At 60.0% G+C, this 20,613-nt stretch overlaps 10 protein-coding genes across 10 annotated transcripts; 7 read left to right on the forward strand and 3 right to left on the reverse strand.

The window, feature by feature from the left end:
- Window positions 1–1,588: 1,588 nt before the first annotated feature.
- Window positions 1,589–2,491, forward strand: BXZ73DRAFT_99194 (uncharacterized protein; the record flags this gene model as incomplete). Its single annotated transcript, XM_048027931.1, has 2 exons — window positions 1,589–1,658; window positions 1,707–2,491. The coding sequence occupies 2 exons, from the start codon at window positions 1,589–1,591 to the stop codon at window positions 2,489–2,491; spliced, it is 855 nt and encodes a 284-aa protein (XP_047880323.1).
- A 625-nt stretch (window positions 2,492–3,116) lies between these two features.
- On the reverse strand, window positions 3,117–4,528 carry BXZ73DRAFT_99195 (uncharacterized protein; the record flags this gene model as incomplete). The annotated part of the gene is made up of 3 exons (XM_048027932.1): window positions 3,117–3,163; window positions 3,219–3,653; window positions 3,709–4,528. The coding sequence occupies 3 exons, from the start codon at window positions 4,526–4,528 to the stop codon at window positions 3,117–3,119; spliced, it is 1,302 nt and encodes a 433-aa protein (XP_047880324.1).
- A 336-nt stretch (window positions 4,529–4,864) lies between these two features.
- BXZ73DRAFT_75795 (uncharacterized protein) lies at window positions 4,865–6,215 on the reverse strand (the record flags this gene model as incomplete). Its single annotated transcript, XM_048022279.1, has 2 exons — window positions 4,865–5,317; window positions 5,430–6,215. The coding sequence occupies 2 exons, from the start codon at window positions 6,213–6,215 to the stop codon at window positions 4,865–4,867; spliced, it is 1,239 nt and encodes a 412-aa protein (XP_047880325.1).
- Window positions 6,216–7,564: 1,349 nt separating this feature from the next.
- BXZ73DRAFT_43001 (hydrophobin) lies at window positions 7,565–7,994 on the forward strand (the record flags this gene model as incomplete). Its single annotated transcript, XM_048019063.1, has 3 exons — window positions 7,565–7,797; window positions 7,857–7,894; window positions 7,954–7,994. The coding sequence occupies 3 exons, from the start codon at window positions 7,565–7,567 to the stop codon at window positions 7,992–7,994; spliced, it is 312 nt and encodes a 103-aa protein (XP_047880326.1).
- Window positions 7,995–9,850: 1,856 nt separating this feature from the next.
- On the forward strand, window positions 9,851–11,285 carry BXZ73DRAFT_88849 (FMN-linked oxidoreductase; the record flags this gene model as incomplete). Its single annotated transcript, XM_048025096.1, has 5 exons — window positions 9,851–10,015; window positions 10,102–10,135; window positions 10,196–10,763; window positions 10,821–11,097; window positions 11,151–11,285. 5 exons carry the CDS (start codon window positions 9,851–9,853, stop codon window positions 11,283–11,285), a joined length of 1,179 nt encoding a protein of 392 aa, XP_047880327.1.
- A 469-nt stretch (window positions 11,286–11,754) lies between these two features.
- On the forward strand, window positions 11,755–13,115 carry BXZ73DRAFT_99199 (uncharacterized protein; the record flags this gene model as incomplete). Its single annotated transcript, XM_048027933.1, has 2 exons — window positions 11,755–12,535; window positions 12,586–13,115. 2 exons carry the CDS (start codon window positions 11,755–11,757, stop codon window positions 13,113–13,115), a joined length of 1,311 nt encoding a protein of 436 aa, XP_047880328.1.
- Window positions 13,116–13,919: 804 nt separating this feature from the next.
- On the reverse strand, window positions 13,920–15,248 carry BXZ73DRAFT_99200 (uncharacterized protein; the record flags this gene model as incomplete). The annotated part of the gene is made up of 1 exon (XM_048027934.1): window positions 13,920–15,248. One exon carries the CDS (start codon window positions 15,246–15,248, stop codon window positions 13,920–13,922), a length of 1,329 nt encoding a protein of 442 aa, XP_047880329.1.
- A 267-nt stretch (window positions 15,249–15,515) lies between these two features.
- BXZ73DRAFT_75800 (uncharacterized protein) lies at window positions 15,516–17,012 on the forward strand (the record flags this gene model as incomplete). Its single annotated transcript, XM_048022280.1, has 2 exons — window positions 15,516–16,317; window positions 16,372–17,012. 2 exons carry the CDS (start codon window positions 15,516–15,518, stop codon window positions 17,010–17,012), a joined length of 1,443 nt encoding a protein of 480 aa, XP_047880330.1.
- Window positions 17,013–17,561: 549 nt separating this feature from the next.
- Window positions 17,562–18,085, forward strand: BXZ73DRAFT_99202 (uncharacterized protein; the record flags this gene model as incomplete). Its single annotated transcript, XM_048027935.1, has 2 exons — window positions 17,562–17,746; window positions 17,824–18,085. The coding sequence occupies 2 exons, from the start codon at window positions 17,562–17,564 to the stop codon at window positions 18,083–18,085; spliced, it is 447 nt and encodes a 148-aa protein (XP_047880331.1).
- Window positions 18,086–18,282: 197 nt separating this feature from the next.
- BXZ73DRAFT_75801 (uncharacterized protein) lies at window positions 18,283–18,962 on the forward strand (the record flags this gene model as incomplete). Its single annotated transcript, XM_048022281.1, has 3 exons — window positions 18,283–18,570; window positions 18,619–18,779; window positions 18,860–18,962. The coding sequence occupies 3 exons, from the start codon at window positions 18,283–18,285 to the stop codon at window positions 18,960–18,962; spliced, it is 552 nt and encodes a 183-aa protein (XP_047880332.1).
- Window positions 18,963–20,613: the final 1,651 nt, after the last annotated feature.

Genomic DNA, 20,613 nt, shown 5'->3' on the forward strand with positions numbered 1-20,613 from the left:
TTCCAACGACTTGCATTCGGTCCCGGTGTGCCAAGACGACAGTCACGACCCGCCGAGTCACGGTCGTGACCGTTGCCTCTGCGCGCCCTGTTCTCAACTCACGAACCTCGTCTTCCTCCTCCTCTCCCCGCTCGATCCCCAGCACTGTCACTCTTCTATGCCTTCAAAAGCGCTCACTCGAGGCACGCGCCGTGCTCCCGCTGCCAAACCGCTCAAACACGAGCCCGTCGAGGAGGACGTCAAGCCCACCGTCGACCCGCCCTTCCAGCCCTTCTCCCGCACACATCGCGCAGAGCTTGGGTCTTTGCTACACAAAAGCGCGGTCCGCCCGACTTCGTCCTTTGCTTCTTCCTGGGCGGCGCCCCGTTCCTTGGACCCGTCTTTGGTCCAAGACTGGTGTTCACGGCGGGCTGGAGGCGATCGCAAGCGGAAGAAGGGCGCGCAGTTAGCACCTTCTGCGAATGCTGGTGGAAACTCAGGTGTCTGTGAGTCTGCCGCAGTCACTCTCAGCGTAAAGCGCGAACGCGCGGTGTCCCCCATCCCTGCCTCCTCGCGCCCTTTCCTTTCGAACGCACCGAAGGCTCGCAAGACCTCGGCTCTGCCCAGCTTCGCAGTTCGACACACCCGCGCCCACGATGCCAATCCTCATCCCTCATGCCAGACTTGCACTCGCGCGCCCACACAAAGCTTGCTCTTGTCGCCTGTCTCATCCTTGTCTTCGGCTCCCATATCGACCCCGGCCGTCTCCTCGTCTTCAAACACGATCAAGTCCGCACTTCGCACGCGAAACAAAGACGTGCAGTCTCAACCTCGCCGTGTCCGCTTCTCCGGTCTCTCTCCCGAGGCTCATCAGGCGCAATCTGATGCACTCCAGTCCTCAGTGCAACATCCGAACGCTACCCCAACCGCATATACCCACCCCTCCTTGCCGTCGACCGTCTCCAGCCCTCTTCCCCCTCGTTTCAAGCGCATACTTCCTGCTGCTACACCTTCCCCAGTCGTCGAACCTGCTGCAGATGCTGTTCCTCCGACACCTCCGCTCGCTGCTCGACCGAGTCCTGCTGTTCTCGCAATTCTGACTGCGCGTAAACATCACACTGCAGCCCCAAGCCTGCCAGACCCATCACCTCCTCCGGATCCCTCTACTTCTTCCTCTTCCTTTGCTGCTGCCCCTTCGTCGACTCCACCATCAGGTCCCTCACCAAAGGCCCAGAGCCCTGGTTCAAGTTCGCTGTTCCCTATCACGTTCTTTTCGTCGTCTCCGCCTACGTCTCCCGAAGCTGCTGCGGGCGACCGGCCGATCCTTGTCGAAAAAATCCGAACGTCGCCGCAACAGCCTGCCTCCCTGCCAGACTGTCCTCATTTTGCGGCCGCGTCGCTTCCCGCTTGTGTGTGTCTCTCTACAAATACCCATCCTTCCGACTCTACACTATTTCCAGCCGCAACCAACTTCCTCCCTCCAGCACCATCTACAGCGCGACACGATCTCGCTGTCAATATGCACACACCATCTCTCACTGGCAGTCATACGTCGCGGGCCCGCGCCCGTGCTCCCGCGACTTTCAGATTGCGGCGAAACTCATCGGCCATGGCACGAATGAACACTGGAGACGCGTCTTCGGCGAGCGAAGGACCGGGGACCTCGCCGATTGCTCCCAGTAAGCTATTTCCCTCCGCGTTGGCATGCATCTTACGATTGCGCACAGTGACCGCGACCGACGAGCGCGTTCATGTCTCCGAGGGTGCCGATGTGCGGATCCAAGTCGTCCCCGTCAAGGCAAAGGTAGACTCGTCAACATCAACCGCATGTCTCGCGGTCGTTCCTACTATCGCTACGTCGGGCAAGACCAAGGGGCGCCGCTTGAAGCGCAAAGCGTCCGTCATCGACTCCGTCAAGCCCGAGGGCAACGCGCCCCAAGAACGCGCCCCTCCCACCAAGAAGCCGCGCAAGCCACGCGTCCCACGTGCAAAGCCCACAGCGCGCCCGGTCGACCCCGCCGTACCCAAGAAGCGGCGGGGGCGACCGCCGAAAACCCGCACAGAGGCTCCCGGCGCGCGACCTCCGTCGCCTCCCCTCCCGACGTTCCGTCCTCCCTCACTCCCGGCCTATCCAGACGACGCCCCAATCGCGCGAGCCCCGTCGTTCGACGGCCCGAAGCACCCGCCGCTCGCGCGCGGGGGCTCGATCTCGAGCGTCGGCGCGCTCTCGGGCCTCGCCTGGGACCCGGCGGGGTTCGCGAACATGCACCTGAGCGCGCTGCCGTGGCTCGCGGGCGCGGCGTACGCGCCGGTCCCCATCCACTTCGCCGAGCGCGATGTGCTTTTCGGTGAGCATTATCCCCTTCTATGGGACGTGACGGAGGACGCCGAGCTGACGATCGCGCGCGGTACAGATCCCTTCAGCAGCGCCGACGACCCGGGACGTGCGACGACCTTTCCGACTGCGTACGTTCCCATTCCCGTCGGCGTCGCATGCTTTGGACGGTACTAGTGGTGCACTGCGGCGGCGTGCAGAGCTCTATATATTGTCGTACGCTACGAATCCATGCACATCGTGCATCTGCGGACATCCTCTTCCGGGGCGTACGTACGTTCGATCACCCGCGGGGCGAGAACTGAATATCTTATTCCACCTTGGATGGGTCGGGGGCAATATCGGCGGGTACGCGGCGATGAAGTTATCGCGATCTGGCGGCTGACCGTTGGGCCGTGAGCGGACACACGCCCGCGCATGCGCGCCACACACTGCACCTCCGTTGGGGATAGCCTGGCGGACTACGACATCATCTGATGGGAGGATTCCGTGAACGTTGAACTGTGGGACTGCTAGACTATCGAACTCGTGGGACAGGGAGGGAATGCGACCCGACATATGCCAGGGGACTGTAGACGACGACCTTCAAACGTGGGTCCTAACGGTGGCCTGTGTAGTGGTGGATCGACGGGGTGCGCGTTCGAAGGGTGGCCAAGCCAACCATCGAAGACGGAGTGCGCGACGGAGTGCGTGCGAGGCCAACCGTACCTGAATATCCATATACAAAGCCGAGTCCTCTACGGCGTATCCCTTCTGACCACAAGATAATCACAAGTATTGTTACATACACGTTCGTTATGTGTCACTTGCACTGTTTCCAGGTTTTGGTTCCACGATCCCACGTCTTCCCTGCTCATTTTCCTGTCAGTCGATATGAGACGTGTTGCGTAGCCGTTTGACAAACCTCCTTCCCAGAACGATGTTCCTCGCTTGACTTCAGGGTTCCACTCCCAGACGTCCCCACTGAAGATGGAGTAGAATAGAGTCAAGTCTACTTGTGCGTCTTGACTGATGAGAGGCCACATCCTAGCCATAACTTCCAATGCTTGCGCTCCAGATATATCTAGATCGTAGTATTTGTACGTGTGCAGGCGAATTCTCGCATTCTTCACAGTGGAGAAAGGCCTGCGGGAGGTGAGGTTGGCGAGCTCGATGAGGTCCGTCTCCGTTGCAAGGGTGAGAGCGTCGAGGGGGACAGTGAGCGTGAAATCAACGAGGTTGGGGCTGTTTCCTTGCACCAAGCCGTGCACGATCTCGAGTACAGTTCCTGCTGTAGCATGGAAGAACCGGAGGCTGAGTTTTCTCACGTTCCGCAAACTCGACAGGAAGGACAGTGCTTCTGTATGAGCTTCGTCAGTATGTGGCGGTTCGTGTAGAGCTGTGGGAATTTGTACCGCGGGGATCGGATTCATCATCGAATTCGAAGACATCCACCGCCAACAGCAAACGTGCGAGGGAGGCTCTGAACAGACTTGATGTCGGTCCATATGCCCACCCCCTCTTGACAGTGAGCTCATTGAGTGAGGCACAGGATGAGGTGTTTGCGAGGAAGTGTAGCAGGACATCAAGGTGATCTCGCTCCCTTTTTGAGCTCGTGTTTAGGAGCGAGACGCTGAGCAGATCCGGCCTGGGGCTTGTATACGATTTGACCATGGTGTCGTTGGGCGATATAGGGAATTTAACCCGACGTGTGGCAAGATCGCGCAGATGAGGGAGCGCGGCAAGTGTACGCCGAAGAATTGAGAATGAGCGGAACGTGCACTGGCATAATTCTAGTCTCACGAGTTTTGTGAGATTAGAGATAGATAGTAAGGACCGAGGCGGGATTGTGGAAGTTTCGGATGTGATGTGGTGGAGCTTGAGGTCTTCAAGGTTGGGTGCGTGGATCGCCAAAGAAGCGAGCACGGCTCCCAAAGACGGAGAGTGACCCTTGGTATCCAGTACATCGATGGAAAGTCTTCGGAGGGGAGCGGTGGAAAGCGGGGCAACCTGAACGACACGGGTGAGAAATAGATGGGCTTGCTCCAACGATGGAATGTAGGGGTCGGAGCAGAGGACATATCTGCTTGCGGGGAGCCAGTTGTGGGAGACGAGCATGCAATGGAGGAGTGTCTTTCTGTCCTTGTAAGGTGATGGATTGAGGCATCGTAGGATGTTGTCCGAGATCTCTGGAGGAACCCGGGGGGGTGGCCGTGTCGGGTCGATGGCTGACATGTCGTAGAGCGCGACAAGGGATACACGGCGTCGACACACCACCTCGACGGACGATCGATACGCAGATACGCATTCGCACACTTCCATCCACTTTATCATGAGCGAGCGTCTCCGTGTGCGGTGTAGCGCGCAATCATTGGATTATTCGATCGTCACGCTCGTGCGAAGCCAAACACATCGTCTACGACACATCTGCATACTACATGTGGTTTCTCCGACCTCCACGAGTCCCGGAGTACCGAAGCTCATAGAAGCATTCCAATACCGATACCATCGCGCGACGAAGAAACCTCAAGCGACCGAGGCTGGCCTCTCATCCCAACATCCAAGCCGCAGTCAATCTAGAAACGTAAAGTCGGTTCCCCAGCCATCCGACGATTCCGTGACGCCTTCCACCCAGAACGTCTCCACCTCTACGTCGACGCGCACCCTGCCGTCTTCGAACGCTGAGAACAAAAGCTTCCCCTTCGACTTCGTCGCGCTCGGCGATGGCCCGACCTCCTTCGGCCACGGGTACCCGCACGCGCCGTTCCGCACCAGGAAGCGCACCCGCACGCCCCGGAACCGCGAGTACCGCTTCCGGTCGCACAGCGAACGAGCGAGCCGCTCGAGTGCGGGCTTCCAGTACGACACCAGGCGGCTCGGCGGGTACACGATGGTGAAGGACAGCTCCTCCAGGTCCGGGTGCGGCGCGGAAGCCTGCGCGAAGTGCGCGACGAGCGAGTCCACGAATGCAGAGGGCAGCTGCGGAATGTCGGAGAGGGCGAGGAAGTACTCTTCGAAGCACTTCTTGTCGATGAAGTGCACGTCGAGCGAGCGCAGGGTGCGGAAGCATCCGATGGCGTTCAGCATGTCACGCGCGTGCCGTTCTGTGGGCGCGACGGGGTGAGATCGTGCATACAGCGACAAGGCCGAACGTAACCGTGGGCCTCTCGGGCGCTCGTCGCTCGACGAAGAGCGCGCCGAACCTCTCGATCTTCCACCTCCTGATTGCAGCCATGAACGCCTGGGACGCCTGCGGGCTGCCCCAAGGAAGGTGCTGCGGGAGATCCAGAGTCTTGAAGTTGGCCGGGGAGACGATTCGCCACTTGACGAGCTCGTTAAACAGGATCTCGATCGGGGTAGGGTAGATGTGACGCTTGAGGGACACCGGGATGTAAACCTTGCATTGCACGTGCTGCAGACTTCCGAACCCTCGACGGGCCGCGGCGAGCTGGGGAACAGACTCGGCTGTGATGCGGGTGCGGTTCCCGATAAAGACGCCGTTGAGAAGTGACTCGAGTGAGGGGAGTTGGAGAAGTACCGGAAGGAGCACGTGCATCGACACAGTGGTGCAGCGGCAGTAAGGCGAACTCAGTGTGAGCGTGTGGAGGTTCGCGAGCGATGTGATCCATCCGAGATCGGGGGCCTCCCACCGGCCGGAGTCGTCGAGCTTGCACCGAAGCAGTGTGAGAGCGGAGATCTTGAACGCGAGGATCGAAGAGGCGGAGAGAAGGTGGATGAGAGAGTCCCGGTGTGGTGCTTTCGGGCTGCAGGCGTCGCGGACCGTGGTGGACGAGAAGAGGTGGTATTGAGCACGAGGCCGCCACGCGCGACAGACGCTAGCGCATGCGCCGAGCGCACCGGGTGCGACGTCACTGACCGCGTCGATGATGCGGTCATGCAACTCGGGAGGGAGGGTCGACATTGTCGGTATTGTGGCTGTTGACGGTGCAGAGATGGTCGAAGAGTGGAGGCAAGGAAAGGTGTCCTCTGAAAACATCGGAAACACATCGCTATCGATGGCGTGGCCTGAGAATTGGGAAGTACAGCCAGGCTTCTAGTCATGTGCGGGCGTGAGATTCGGTATGCAGAAAATCACGATTACAGGGAACTTACAGCAACGCACGTTGCCCAAGCTTCGAAGCGTTGCGGGTTGTTATCGAAGTTGTGAAAGTAGTGAATGTGGACCGGTCAGGTCTGGGTGTTGAATCGCCTCCGGGACATGGGCTGTACAGTAGACGCGTGACGTCACCAGCATATGCACAGTTGCGTCTCGTCTTCGGCAATCTAACAAATGGTGCGCGATGAATGGTCAGAACTCGTTCGATATCACGATCAAAAGGTAGCATAGTGGGCGTGTATTGTGGGAATGACGACGTCCACCGAGAATAACCCTGGCGCTGGACGTGGAGATAGGTCGTGGTTCCGTTGCGTCACGTCCCAGCCATGGGGAGAAAACGCGAGGGGTCAAAGACGGCACCGATGAAGTCATCGTGATCCGTTCGTCCGCAGGTCCGTGGGTGGCGGAGACACGGCGGCGAGGAAGCCGTGGCACTTGCGGCTGCCGCAGCTCGACTGGACGTGGGCGTGTAGGCAGGATGCGCTGCAGTGCATGGCAGGCGAGGAACCACATAGTGGGCAGGACGTGCGGTCAGAGTCTGTGACGGCGTAAGCTGTGACGTGGCGGATGTCGACGTCAGAGCCACGTATGTTGGGACGACATCTAGGAACCGTTCATAAATTGAACTGGAGGGACAGTATGCCAACGCGGACTAACCGGTATAGCGCAGTATGGAACTGGAAGTCGAACGGCGCGCTCGCTGCACACATGGTCTCGACAGATAGCCTACAACGCGGGCGTACTCGAGGTGGAGTTGCAGCACCGTCGAGCGCAAAGCGAAAGCCGACCAAGGACGGCTGGTGCGCAGCCAGTGAGGCTGCATGGTGGAGCATCTCCGAAGCTGTTTAACATTTCAATGCTCAGACGTATGCGAGATCACAGACGTCCACTGGCAACATACCGAACGTCACCTCAGGAACGAGGGTGCAAGCATACACGCCACGGGTTGTGGTGGAGCGGAAGTGCGGACGCCGTGGACGCTTATTTAGTCACGGCCTTGTGCGCGGGATGAGCATACCGCTGCAGCATACTGACGTCGTCAGCTTGTAACCCATCTGGAGAGCACGGGTGCGCACACATAAGAATCACAGTGCGAAACGACAGAGTCCCAACGAACACTCACCAGTTCACTACCCGCCCAACACAAACTCGAGATGCCCCCTAAGCTCTTCGCCGCCGCCGCACTCCTTGCCGCCGTCACCCCCGCCTTCGCCCAGACCTGTAGCACCGGCATCCTCCAGTGCTGCGAGTTGGTCGAAAAGGCCAGCGACCCCGCTGCGGCCGCGGTCCTCAAGTCCATTGGCGTCGTCGTGCAGGACGTCGACACGCTCATCGGCCTGACGTGCTCGCCCATCACCGTCATCGGTGTCGGTACCGGAGACTCTTGGTGCGTCTTGTACGTGGAATGGTGGAAGGGATGGCCCTGACGCGAACGTACCCTTGCAGTTCGGCGAGCACGGTGTGCTGTGACGACAACTCGCACGGTGAGGACTCGCGCAACTCGCGTAGGAGGCTCCAGAGCTCAGTGTTGATGGTCCCCCAGGCAGCCTCATCTCCGTCGGCTGTGTCCCGGTTACGGATTAAGTTGAAGGCGTCACACAGTGGGTACCACCATAGTCAGAAGAGATGGTTTCTTCATGTATGCTCGTGTGTACGAACAACAATCTGTGCTCTATGTTCAGCGCGCAGATCGGCGAGGGAGAAGCTTAGAAGTCGCACACCATCGACCTCTTACCTCGCTGTTGTCTTCGATCGGAGGGAGCGGCGGCATGGCCGTTGATTGGCGCAGGCTCGGGCAAGAAAGAGAGGGAGATGTGGTGTGTTGGCTTGAACGGAGGACGGAAAAAGGACGCGTTATTAGACGCGCATCCCAGGGGAAGCGGCTCGCCGGCGACTAGCCGGCCCGTGCCCGCTGACTCATCCGCCCAAACAGGTCTCCAACCGCGACCACGCCCACTCCACTGCGCCCATCCACGGGCCATCCACACGCACTCCCGCGTCTCCGACCAGCCATGCACAGTACGTACGCTAAAGTGGCCATGCAACATCCTGTGCGACTGAAAACGCTTCCTTCAAAGCTGATTCCCCCTTTGGCGCCTCTCGTTCGGAAACCATTGCACTTCACGGTCGATAGGGAGTCTCGGGTGTAGTCCCAGATTCCGAACGTCTTCGACATACGTACGTCGCCTTATCAGTATCTACGGCTTTATCGTTTCTGGTGTTAACATCGCCCTCGCCGCCCCGCTCTCGTGCAGCATTCGTCGCACTCAGCGACACATCATAGTGCAGACGATGAATACCATGCCTGTTTCGACTACGCTTACATCCTGATGCCCCTTGGCGGCAGTAGGTACGTCTATGTTCTCCACTGCTCTGAGTTTTTAGCCTCACTGATCCCCCTTGCGTCGAACGGAAAGGTGCTTCTTCCGCGCCCCCTAAGCCCGTACCCCCGCACGAGCAACGCGCCGGGACCCGGCCTACGCACTTCAATTCCTCCGCGCTTGCGACTTTTTCGCCGACGCTGCGCGCCGCTGATGACAAAGCGTTGCCGCTCTGGTTGCCCGGTGGTTTCACGGGGCTCGAGAGCGTCGTGCGGGCTTCCGGGGCTCCTGAATTCTCTAGCCTGCGCCATTTCGGTGTCCGTAGCATGGCTCCGGTGAGGCAGGGACCACAAAAGTTTCGCGCGGCGGCGGGGCTCGGCGTAGAGTAGAAGGCGAACACGGTGGAAGACAATCCCACTGTTCACCCACCGGCGACTCGAGTCTGTCAAAGACGAGGACCTCGGTCAGATGGGAAGGAGTGGTGCGATAACCCCCACCGGGTTTTTGGGACACGCTCACTTTTCCATGCATCGACAGTGGTCGACAGTGGTACGCTGGCACAATTCACAGCGGTTGCGACGCAACTATCCGACTAGTGAGGTGTTGCGGCCCGACGCAAGTACTCGCGGTTGCATTCGTCGCTCGTCCCACACCTGTTCGGATAGCTTCGTCAGGGATTCGTAAGCATTCTGGTGTATTTAGCAGCGAGACGTCGTCTGGACTGAAATATGCTTGATTACTCACTGCAGCGTGCCAGGAGTTCTCCAGCGTCCATTACAGTACTCCGCGCGTTCTGTGGCCGTGCTCCGACCTATCCGGAGAATCAAGAGGGTTAGAACGTTCAAACTTTGGTAGAAGTGCGTGGGTGAACCTTGTTTGTCAGCACGGGAGGCATTACTAACGCAGAATTTACTTCATCTGCGCGCTGGACCACTGAACGCATGGGACGTCTGGCTGAAAATTTAATACGCTGATTGTTTGAAGGAAGCCGCAATGCCAGTCTCGATCGCTGTTCAAAGACGCCAGCTACCGCGATCCTGGTATTTAAGACCTGGACGAGGGCGAAGCTGCCCTCAACACACATTCCCCGTATACTCTCCAGCGAGCTCTATCAACGCCATGTCCGTTCTGTCCAACACCCGTGCCCCCAACACCCCTTACTTCACGCCTCTCCATCCTCATCCCGCTGGCACTGCGGCGGTCAAGGAAGACGAGAAGAACCTTGTTCCAACCCTCTTCCAGCCCTTCAAGATTCGCGGTGTGGAGTTCCACAACCGTCTTTGGGTACGATCGGATTCTACATCCCGACCTTTCACCCGCTCATCTCGCGTACGTTTTTAGCTCGCGCCGCTATGCATGTACTGGCTGAGAACGGCGTGATCACCCCTTGGCACATGGCTCATCGTACGCCTCCTTTATACCATGCTTGACGGTTCGGAATTCTGACCAACGTGACCAATCTAGTTGGAAGCATCTTCACTCGTGGCCCCGGCCTGTGTATGGTCGAGGCGACGGCAGTCTCGCCTGAGGGACGCATCACCCCCGAGTGCGCCGGCCTGTGGACCGACGCCCAAGGAGAAGCTTGGTCGGCTGTCGTCCGCTTCGCGCACTCTCAGGGACAGAAGATTGGCGTCCAGCTCGCCCACGCCGGCCGCAAGGCGAGCACGCTCGCGCCGTTTGTCGCCGGCAGTGAAGTCGCCGCCCCGGACGCAGGCGGGTGGCCCGACGAGGTCGTGGGGCCGTCCGCCTTGGCGTACCGCGGGCTCTACGCCCCGAAGGCGTTGACGAAGGAAGGCATCGAGAACGTGGTTGCGGCCTTTGCGGAGGCGGCGAAGCGTGCGGTACGCGCGGGCTTTGACGTGATCGAAATCCACGGCGCGCACGGTTTCCTGCTGAGCTCTTTTATGACCCCGACGAGCAACACGCGCACGGACGAGTACGGCGGGAGCTGGGAGAACCGCACTCGCATCGTGGTCGAAGTCGTCGATGCGATCCGCGCCGTCATCCCGGAGACGATGCCTCTGTTCCTCCGGTACGTCGTGCGCATCTTGTCACCTGTCAGATCCGTGCTCACGGTTGCCTCTCGTAGCGTCTCCGCGACGGAATGGCTCGAGGAGTCGCTGCCTGACACCCCGTCATGGCGTGTCGAGGATACCGTGCGCCTGGCCGGTGTGCTTGCTGAGCATGGGGTTGATGTCATCGATATCTCCTCGTCGGGAACGCATCCCGATCAGCGCATTATCTCTGGTCCGGCGTACCAGGTGCCGTTCGCCGAGGCGTTCAAGCGTGCGCACGGAAACAAGATTTTTGTCTTGGCCGTCGGCTCAATTACCAGCGCGGCCATGGCCCAAGACGTCTTGGACAAGGTGAGCATCGAGGCTGGGGGGCGTGATAGAACAGCAGCTTACCCGCAGAACAGAACCAAGCGGATCTCATCTTCATCGGCCGACTGTTCCAGAAGAACCCCGGGCTGGTGTGGGCGTGGGCAGAAGATCTCGGAGTGGATATTCATCAGGCAGGCCAGCACGGATGGCCGTTCAAGGGTCGCGCGTAAACGCCCTCCGTTTGTACGCCTATGTCCGAAATTGAGGATGAGCTTAGATTGAATTGTATGGTTTGGAAAATGTCATATCATATGAAAGCTGCAGACGCGTCACATCACAGCGACATGTGTGATGTGGCAGTCACCGACTCGATCGAATACGAGAAATAGAGATGGGATGGAGTTTGCATGAGCGCAGGAACGACGCCGGGCTGCAATGAACAGTGCTGGGCGTGCATGCGGGTCGCCGGCCCGTTCTTGCTGTGTCATGCGCGGCGGCCCAGCATTTGGGCGCTTTGAAGACGAGTCTACCTTCTCCGCACGCCGATGCATCCCGTGTTTTCTGCAGGCTGCTGTCCACCGGTACGTCTATGTGCTTGTGCAACATATGCTATACAAATTTCTCACCACATCTCCACAGTATCCACTGGTCGATCGTCCGACCTCAACACCCGCGATACTTCCATTCTAGGCTCTAGCTATGCCCGTCATACAACTTCCTCCAGAGCTGTACGACCACATCATCGACACAGTGCAGGAGGCCGTATCATGTGAAGCGCTCTGCGCGTGCGCTTTGGTCTGTCGCGCGTGGCGGCTTCGGGCCCAGCACCACCTCTTCTCGTCCATCACCCTTCGGGACGTCTGCAGACCAAGATCGCGACGGAGAGATGCTCTGATCAAAGCAATATCCGACTTTCCACATTTTTCGCTCAAGATATTCACTCTTTCCCTCGTCCGATGGGGTTTAGCTGAAGACTCTGGTCGCTGGGAGGCCCCCGATCTCGGATGGATTGCGTCACTCACTCAGCTCCGCACACTCACCCTCTGCTCTCCGCACGCTCGCTGCACGACAGTTTCCATGGGCGTGCTTCTCCCCATACTCCTTGCCCTCTCTTCCCTTCAGTCTCTCTTCTTTGATGGCGTCTTCATTGGGAATCGCACCCGCGCCACGGCGTCCTTTGTATCGCCGCTCGTGGAGGATCGACGTGGCACAGGAAGCCTTCAGCACGTGAAGTGCAAGGTCTACATCCCCATATCGCTCAGGCGGTACATATACCTCGCTCCCATCGACATCCTCTTTAACCAGCTCGTCGAGTGCGGTGTAATCACTCCCACCAAGTTCAAGACGCTGGATCTCCCCCAACATCTGCCCTGGGGCACCCCGCGGGCATCGCAGGCGTTCATCGCATCAATCCAGGAATGGAAGATCGAGCGATTCAGCGCGATATTCGTCGAGCGGCGATCCTTGGAGAGGCCCACAGGTACGCTCTGTCGCGCGCCCAATCACTGCGATCTGACCTCGCGATGATAGCGCGGCATGCGCACGACATGTTGAGCGCGATAGCGTCCTTATCTTCCCTCCGCTCTCTCCACATCCACTTCGTGGACAAGATGTGCTTCGAAGAGTTCGTCTTCGACCCGGCCCACTTCCCGCAGCTGCCGTCCGCGTTCGTCGACTCGCTCTGCGCGCACTTCATGCGGCCCGATCCTCCCCACCCGGCCCTGGAGGAGCTCTCGTTCGCGTTCGTCTACCCCGCCGCCCGTCTCGCAGAGCACTGGACGCCGGCCTTCGCGCGTCTCGCGCGGGCGCTGTGCGACCGCGCGCTGTATCCGCGCTTCCGGCGCGTGCGCGCGCGCTTCCTCGTGCGCGACGAGTCTTGCGCGTACCCGTGGCCGCGGGAGGTGGAGCCTTCGGTGGAGGAGGCGGAGAGGAACGGGGCGCTTCTGTTCTCCGCGTTTCGCGAGGGCGGTGCGGGGGTCGAGATTGAGGTGGAGCCGTTCTGGGTCGAGGGCGCGGAGTCATCCGACGACGGACTGGGATTTGGGCCACTCCTCGATTAATTATACGTAGCGTACTGCGAGGATCGAACCACATCACGACAGAGTGCTGCTGTCAACTCGCGCGCGCTGACGCCCCTCACCCTCACCTCGCCCCGCTTTGTGACCGCGGTAAACTCCCGAGGTGCGTTCTCACAGACTATAGCTTGAGCGTGGAGTGCACCACCGCCCGCGCTCTGTCCATCCACCGCACGGCGCACACGGAAGCCCCACAATCACGAAGTCGCCCTAACCGAGTTCTCGGCTGGGCTCGCGGTCGAGCAGGACAGGACGCGTGCGCCCGACTCGATCGCGCGTGCACCTTCCCGGGTTCGATTGCTGCGTCTCGGCTGCGGGAGAGGGGCTCCTGCGGGAAACCCGGCGAGGGAGGAATCCATGAGCGCACTTGGGTCCCAGGATACGCGGCGCTGCGTCGCGTCGAGGTCGCCGTAGAATGCGTTGCCTGCGCGAAGCCGTCTCCGGGGCGGAGGGGGAAAAGCCACTCCACTAGACCCGCTGCACAGCCCCGTGGGAGGAGTCTGTGCGCACAATTGGTGGTGGTGGTGGAGGAGGAGGTTGGTTATTGAGTTACGCGGTCGGCGGTGGGATAGGGGTGGCGCGAGTGTCCATATATGCGGTCGGGGAAGCAGCGCGAGGCTCGATGGTCTCCGACCAACGAGGTTTGGGAGATAAAACGTTGGCAGGAAGGCCTGCACGCCATAGAGCGATAGCATACGGCCACGATCGGTGGTACACACCCGGTTCCTACGTACATTCGTCAGTCCATTCAACCGGTATCAAGCGACACGCACATTCGCGGACAGTAAGCTACGCGTGGACCGCGCCGGGAGCCGGTGCGAGAACCGTGACGTCCACCTTGACGTCTACGCCCTGGCTTGCGAAGGGCTCTAACAAGAGTAGCCCTCGTTTCTTCAGCTCGTCTGGAGATAGCACAGCCGAACCGCCTTTGCGCACATCGCGGGCCGCGGCTTCCCGCATGAAGAGACGCAGCCGAACGAGGCAGAATCGAGGGTACCGCAGGCCGTCACCGAGCACCCTGGCTAGCTCCCGCGCCGCCGAATCCCATGCGCTGTTAAGAGAACGATGAGGAACTGCGAGCGTGATTTCGAGGATCTCCAGATCGGGATGGGGCGGGGGTGTTTCTGAGAGATGGGCGGAGAGGGACGTGAGGAGGGACGGGGAGGCTTTGCGGCTGTTCGCGCGGACGAAGTCGTGTTGGGTGTCTCCGAGGGTGACGCCGAGCGATCGCAGACGGGCACTCGAGGCGATAGCTCTGAATGTCGCGCGCATGTCGTTCTCTGTAGACGAGTCCATGAAGAGGATGGTGTGGAGTGTCGAGCGCATACCTTGTGTTTGCCGATCGTATGCGTCGTTGGGCTTGCGGAATCGGACGCAAAATCGCTCCAGATCGCGAAGCTCAGTAGGTGCCGCGCTGGCGGTTCCAGACGTAGCGGGACCCCATGAGCTGCTCCAGCCGACTTCGAGGGTGTGCAATCCGGTGAGACCCATGTCGGTGAGTCGGCGGAGCAAACGAGGGATGTGCGGCGGGCTGGGACTGCTGAGGTTTTCGTTTACAGTTATTGGAAACGCAGTGCAAATAAGATGTTTGAGGGAGATCTCAGATATCGGAGTACCGCCGGTAGATGGTGATGGGATGGATGCGCTCAGGACTAGTGAATCCGGGGTCTGCAGTGCAACTTGGTCGAGAACAAGAGTGCTGACGAAGGGGACGAGCGAGAGGGCATGTCGGATGGTGGTGTCCGAAATGTTCGACCATGTGTTGTGAGTAGATCGAAGGATGAGAGTGCGGAGATTCAACAGCAAGGACATCCATTCGGGGATATGTTGGAGCTGCCAGCCGTCGTGGTACCTGAATAGGGCGCCGTGTTCGAGGGTGAGGGACGTGACGGCGAGGGGGAGAGCAGGGTTGCCCAGAAGGACCTCGCGTAGCCTTTCGCCTGGACAGCGCGCCTTGGACGGAGCTTGTGAAAGCGTGATGGAAGAGAAGAGATTGTACTGGGCACGGATGCGCCAATCGCGGCAGACGAGAGAACAGGAACGAAGAGAGATGGGGTGGTCGTGCACTCCGTCGATCACTTTTTCCTGTATCTCGAGCGGGAGGACGGCGGGGGCCATTGAGGGCTGCGCAAGTTGGCTCCTTTTGCTTGGAGGCAGTCGCTCGATCGCGGATCCGGAGACGTCGCCGCGAATGCAGCGCAGCTGTGACTACGTGACAGGTGGCCCCGAAAGTGACTCATGTTACGGCGTCTTGTGACGGTGAGCGTTGTTTGATGCTGCTTGCTCGCGCCACCGACGCGTCGAGCTCGGTGTTGGCAGATTATGATCGGCCTCTGCGCACCCTCGACATTGTCCCGGCCGCCGTCATCCTCGTCGCGCTGCGAAATGGCCCCCACCCTTCCGCCAGAAGTGTGCGATCAGGTGATCGACGCAGTTTGGCCGCGTTCTGAGCTTCGCCCTTGCGCGCTCGTCTGCAGGCAGTGGAGGCCCCGCGCTCAGCATCATCTGTTCACAGAAATAACCCTCCGAGTTGGCGATGTGACCGGACCACGCAGGCGCACCGATCCTGGCGGCACCCTTCGCCAAGTGCTCTCGGCAAATCCCGACCTCGCCCGACACACCACCACACTTTCTTTGCACCACTCCTCCTTCCTCTGGGGAAACACCAAGTGGGAGAAAGCCGACGTCGAGCACTGGCCCGCCCTGTTTCCCAATCTCAGAAAGCTTTCTCTCTACGATCCGTTCTCAACCCCATCTGCCGTCTCACTTCCACTTCTCGTCGAAACCCTTCTGGGCGCCCCCGCTTCTCTCCACACGCTCGACTTGGGTGGCGTTGACGTGGGCACTCCGAATTTCCTTGCCAGACCAGAATCGTTGACATATTCGGCGGGCAAGCAGGGGCGGGCTTCTCCCCCTCATCTCCTACACCTGATCGCCCAATTCAACGCCATCCCCTATATCCGTGGTGACCCGGGGGTCATCCGCCCAACCATTTCCCGTCTCCTTGACACGTTGGTCGACGCTGGAATCTTTTCCCCCGAAACCTTGGTGACCCTGGATATGCCTCAGTACTGGAACATTGGCCGTCAATGGAAAGCGTTCAACTACACCTTCCCTTCTCTCGAACGTTTCGGCGTCAGTTTCAGTCACCCTCAACATCTCGATCCTGCCGTCGACGACGGACGTCGTACGTTCTTCCCTTCCGCTCCGCGCCGCCTCCCGCTAACCATTATTCGTATAGATCTGAACACACGCAAGCTTTTGGAGGTCCTGGCTCCCTCCACGCGCCTACGTTTCCTCGAAATCATCTACGGCGAGCCCGAAGCGCGCCCCGACCGCTCTCTCCGCCGGGAGCGCCTCTCCGACGTGTTCATCATCATCCTAAACGACCACTTCTCACGCTCACCCATCCCTCACCCGGCCATAGAAGAGCTGAGGATCACGCTCACATACTGGGCAGAAGACATCGACCGGGCGTGGTCCCCCGTCATCCAGCAGCTCGCCGCGACGCTCGGCGACCGTACCCGGTATCCCGCCTTTCAACGCATCCGGGTGCATGCACTACTTCCTGCTGCCTACTCGACCGCCCCTGACGACGATCTTCTCGACGCCCCGCGCGAGATCTGTACTCGCCTTTTTGCGCCTTTTGCTGGGGCGGGAGTCGAGGTTGCCGTCGACGCGAACTGGATGATTGGGGATGACGATGAAGACTCGGATGACTACTATGACGACTCGGATGATATAGACGAGATGGACATGTGGGACGCACCGACCCCTCCTGATGGATACAGTGACGTCGAAGACGGGCACGAGGGTGACGAGGGTAGCTATGAGGATGACTCCGAGGATGGATCTGAGGAAATAGAGTATGTCGAAGTGTAGTGTTGTCACACGCACAGCGAGCCATATGGGATTATCGGGTGCCACGTGCACAACCCGTAGAGGATGTGTTTCGTTCTGGCAGTGGGGCTCCGACGTGAGCTGCGCACAAAATCGGATTCGGACGCGGAGACGACGCCGACGAGGCGAAGCCCGATCGAACGCGTTCGACTGGGCCCGTCCGAGCGCTGTCGCCCTCGGGTCCGTCACGCATCACAGCTGGGACACTGGGAATCACGCGCGCGCTATTGGTGGACAGGCGCCGGCGCCCAGCAGATCGTTGGCATCAACTTTGCCAGTGCGTCGGCCTGCTATAGGACGTCAACTGTGCGTGAGCGTCCACAATGCCTCACGTACACTAAAACGTTTGCGGTTCTCCCTCGCCCCAACGTTGTACACTCATCCTCTCACTGCTGACAGTATGCCACTCTCAACACTTCCTCAAGAACTGCACGAGCGCATCATGGACGCCGTGCATGCGTCTGCGCCGCACTCACTCAGCACTTGCGCCCGCGTCTGTCGCGCGTGGCCCGGCCCCCCGCTCAGCACCACATGTTCGCCTCCGTCACCGTTCAATACAACGCATGTGGCGACTTCTCAAAGACGAACGGTCGACACCGCTTCGTTCACCCCTTTACGGTCGATCCTCCCCTCGCGTCCACCGTCTTCCCTCTTACCCTCCTGCGATGGACTCCGGAAAACCGATGGAAGCCCGAAGACATCGCCCAGTGGCTCAGGTAGCTCGCCAACTTGCGGGCCCTCGTCCTCCGCTCCGAGACCTCTCGCATGGCCTACCTCCCGATGTGTGCCCTAGTCCCCATCTCACCCTGCCACGACTCGAGTCGCTCACCCTCGACGGTGTCTTCGTGGGAAGCACCGACTGCAACGAAGCTTCAGCCCCGTTCCCACAGTCCGAGCGTCATCGGGGTCAGGGAAATCTGCGGCAGATCCGATGCCCCGTCCACTTTCCATTCTTCCTTAAACACCACGGTGTTCATCTCACCCCCATCAGCCTTTTCTTCGACACGCTGGTGGATTGGGGCTTGGTGTCGCCGCACGGGATGAAGACTCTGTAGATGGTACAGTACGACCCGTGGAAGAGCGCAAATTCGTCGCGAGCGTTCATCGCGAGCATCCAAGGGTCGCGCATGGAGCGATACAGCGCAGTCTTCGTAAACAAGCTTTCCGAGGATGCTGTCGCAGGACCGTACTACGTTCTCCCAGACGGCGAGCCTGATCCCACGACGATCCCTCAGCGCGTCACCTGCGAACCATGCTCACGTCTATCTCGCGCTTCTGCGCGCTGCGTGCTCTGGATGTCCTCTTCATCGACAGACAATGCTACGATGAGTACTGGCTGAGCCCTGGCCGGATTCAGTCTCTCTCCTCCGCCTTCGTGGACGCGCTCCACGCACACTTTTCATGCGCCCCATCGCCCCATCCGATGCTGGAAGAGGTCTCTCTAACCATTCTGTACCCGACGGCCCGCCTCGTTGAACACTGGACGGCTGCGTCCACGCCCCTCGCGTCGGTGCTGTGTGACCACGCGCACTTCCGTCACGTGCGTGTGCATCTTCTCGTAAGGCAAGACTACTACCGGCGCAGTCAGCAATGGGACCGGACGCTTGAGGATGCCCGCGCTCGCGGCACGTCGCTATTAGGCGCGTTTGAGCGTGGAGGCGTGGAGGCGGAGGTGAGCGCGGAGTGGTTCTGTCATCCGGAGCCGAAGGCAGCGTCGGACGATGGCAGCGACGTACTGCTCAACCTGCAGTAAGTTCTATTCTTCCATCAGCCTTTCGCGCGCCTCACTCATATTCTACAGCTCATAACACATGCCCGTCCTTTCGCAGCTACATGCCCCACGCACAACACCCGGTCGATCCGCGGCCACTACGCGGTGCTCCGGGCCGGGGGCGGGCCCACTCTCCTTCGATTTCTCGCACGGGCAGATGATCTGCGTTGGGCGCGCGCTGCGCAGGAGTGGCGGCACGCACTCTCCTTCGGCCGGACGCCGTGAGGGCCGCGACCGTGATCGCGGTGGATGGACTGGTGGGTGCAGTGTGCACAGGCCACGACGAAGTATGATCGATTGATCAGGGTGTGTCATGGCACACAGCGTCTCGTCGGCGATTGCTGCCAGACTGACATCCTGCTGGACAGTACAAACGAGACCAACGGAGACGCGAACAGATCATGCGAGATATGCACGCGCTTATCCGCGGCGGGCGTGGACGTGGACGCGGGCGTGAGGGGAGGAAGTGTATGCGGTGGTCGTTTCACGTCGATGGGGCGGTTGGGTATAAAGACGTCCTCGTGCCTGTGTAGACCGATGCCCCACTATCCGGATTTCATACCGAGCTACGGCCAGAAACGGGGCAAAGACATGGTATACCGTACGCTGTTGGATGGCCTCCCACATCACGACGCATGTGATAGGGACGGAAGGCATACCGATCGCAATAATCAAAGCGGATAACACGTACATGCCGTCTAAAAGGCGTTAACGGTCGCTGGAGCCACCACACCGACGGAGGACGGTGGCGCGACCGCCGCCGTCATCGTCGGGGGGTCTGCACCTCCCTCGGGGAGCGCGGCCGCGGTACGCCGTTAGGACCGAATCCCCTCCCAGAGCATGCCCGGTGGTGCCACGAAGCTATCCGTTCGGTAGCCGTCCAAAGCGGCGAGCGCGCGCCCGTCGTCGCGACCCCACCGGCGCCACGCACGTCGTCGACCGTGCCCTCCCCGCCTCTGCCGCCGCCGCCCTGGCGCGGGCGCTCTCGTCGGTCTCGTGCTCGACTGCGTCCCGGGGCGCGAGAACGCTCCGCGCCGAAGGCGGTATGGTCTCTGTAAACCCGCTGCGGTCGGCTCGCGGACCTCGTCGAGCCGGGGAAGGGGCAGTGGGTGGTGCGTACCGTCGGAAAAAGGTGTCTCATCCCGTGCTACCGCGGCGCATGCACGGCCGTTTATGGGCAAGCCATAGTAGTTGGCGAGCGGTGCAGTGTCTGTACTGTGCCGAACGGAAGTGCTTCCGGGAAGGTCGAGGGGCTTCGGAGGACTTGGAGAAATCGGAAGTGGGGACCGTGAGCAGAATGAGGCTATTTCTGGGGCTGATTAGGTGTTGCAAAGAGGTGGAGACACGAGCACCTATCTTGCGTATAGTACTGGATGCCCGAGGCCTCGATATATGAGGTCACTTCACGCAATAGACGCTCAAAGGACTATTCAAAGTAAGGTTGGATCGGTGTGTCGTAATTATAAAGGCCGTGCGCCGGCCTGGAATTGCCTGCGTCCGCGGCGCAGTGAGATCGGGTCAGACCGCTGTGCTACACAGTGCTGACGGACAAGCAAACTGATGTCGACGCACCGCTTACTCATTCACTCATCGGGAACGACGCGGGTGACTGCTAGTAGATCAGCGAGATGGCGTTCGCCACGGTATAGTACACAGCGGGATCGCGTAATGCGCCCATAACGGTCCCGGGCGCCCACGGCACCCACGCCGGATCGCGGCGCGCTCTCTGGCCCGACGGACCAAGTTCGCGCAGCGGCTTCTGTGTCGGGGGTCGCGAGGGCCCATGCGACGTTGGTGCGAGAAGGTGTTCGA

This window comes from Epithele typhae, assembly GCF_022376455.1.
Source record: "Epithele typhae strain CBS 203.58 chromosome Unknown BXZ73scaffold_10, whole genome shotgun sequence".
Taxonomy (NCBI): Eukaryota; Fungi; Basidiomycota; class Agaricomycetes; order Polyporales; family Epitheliaceae; genus Epithele; species Epithele typhae.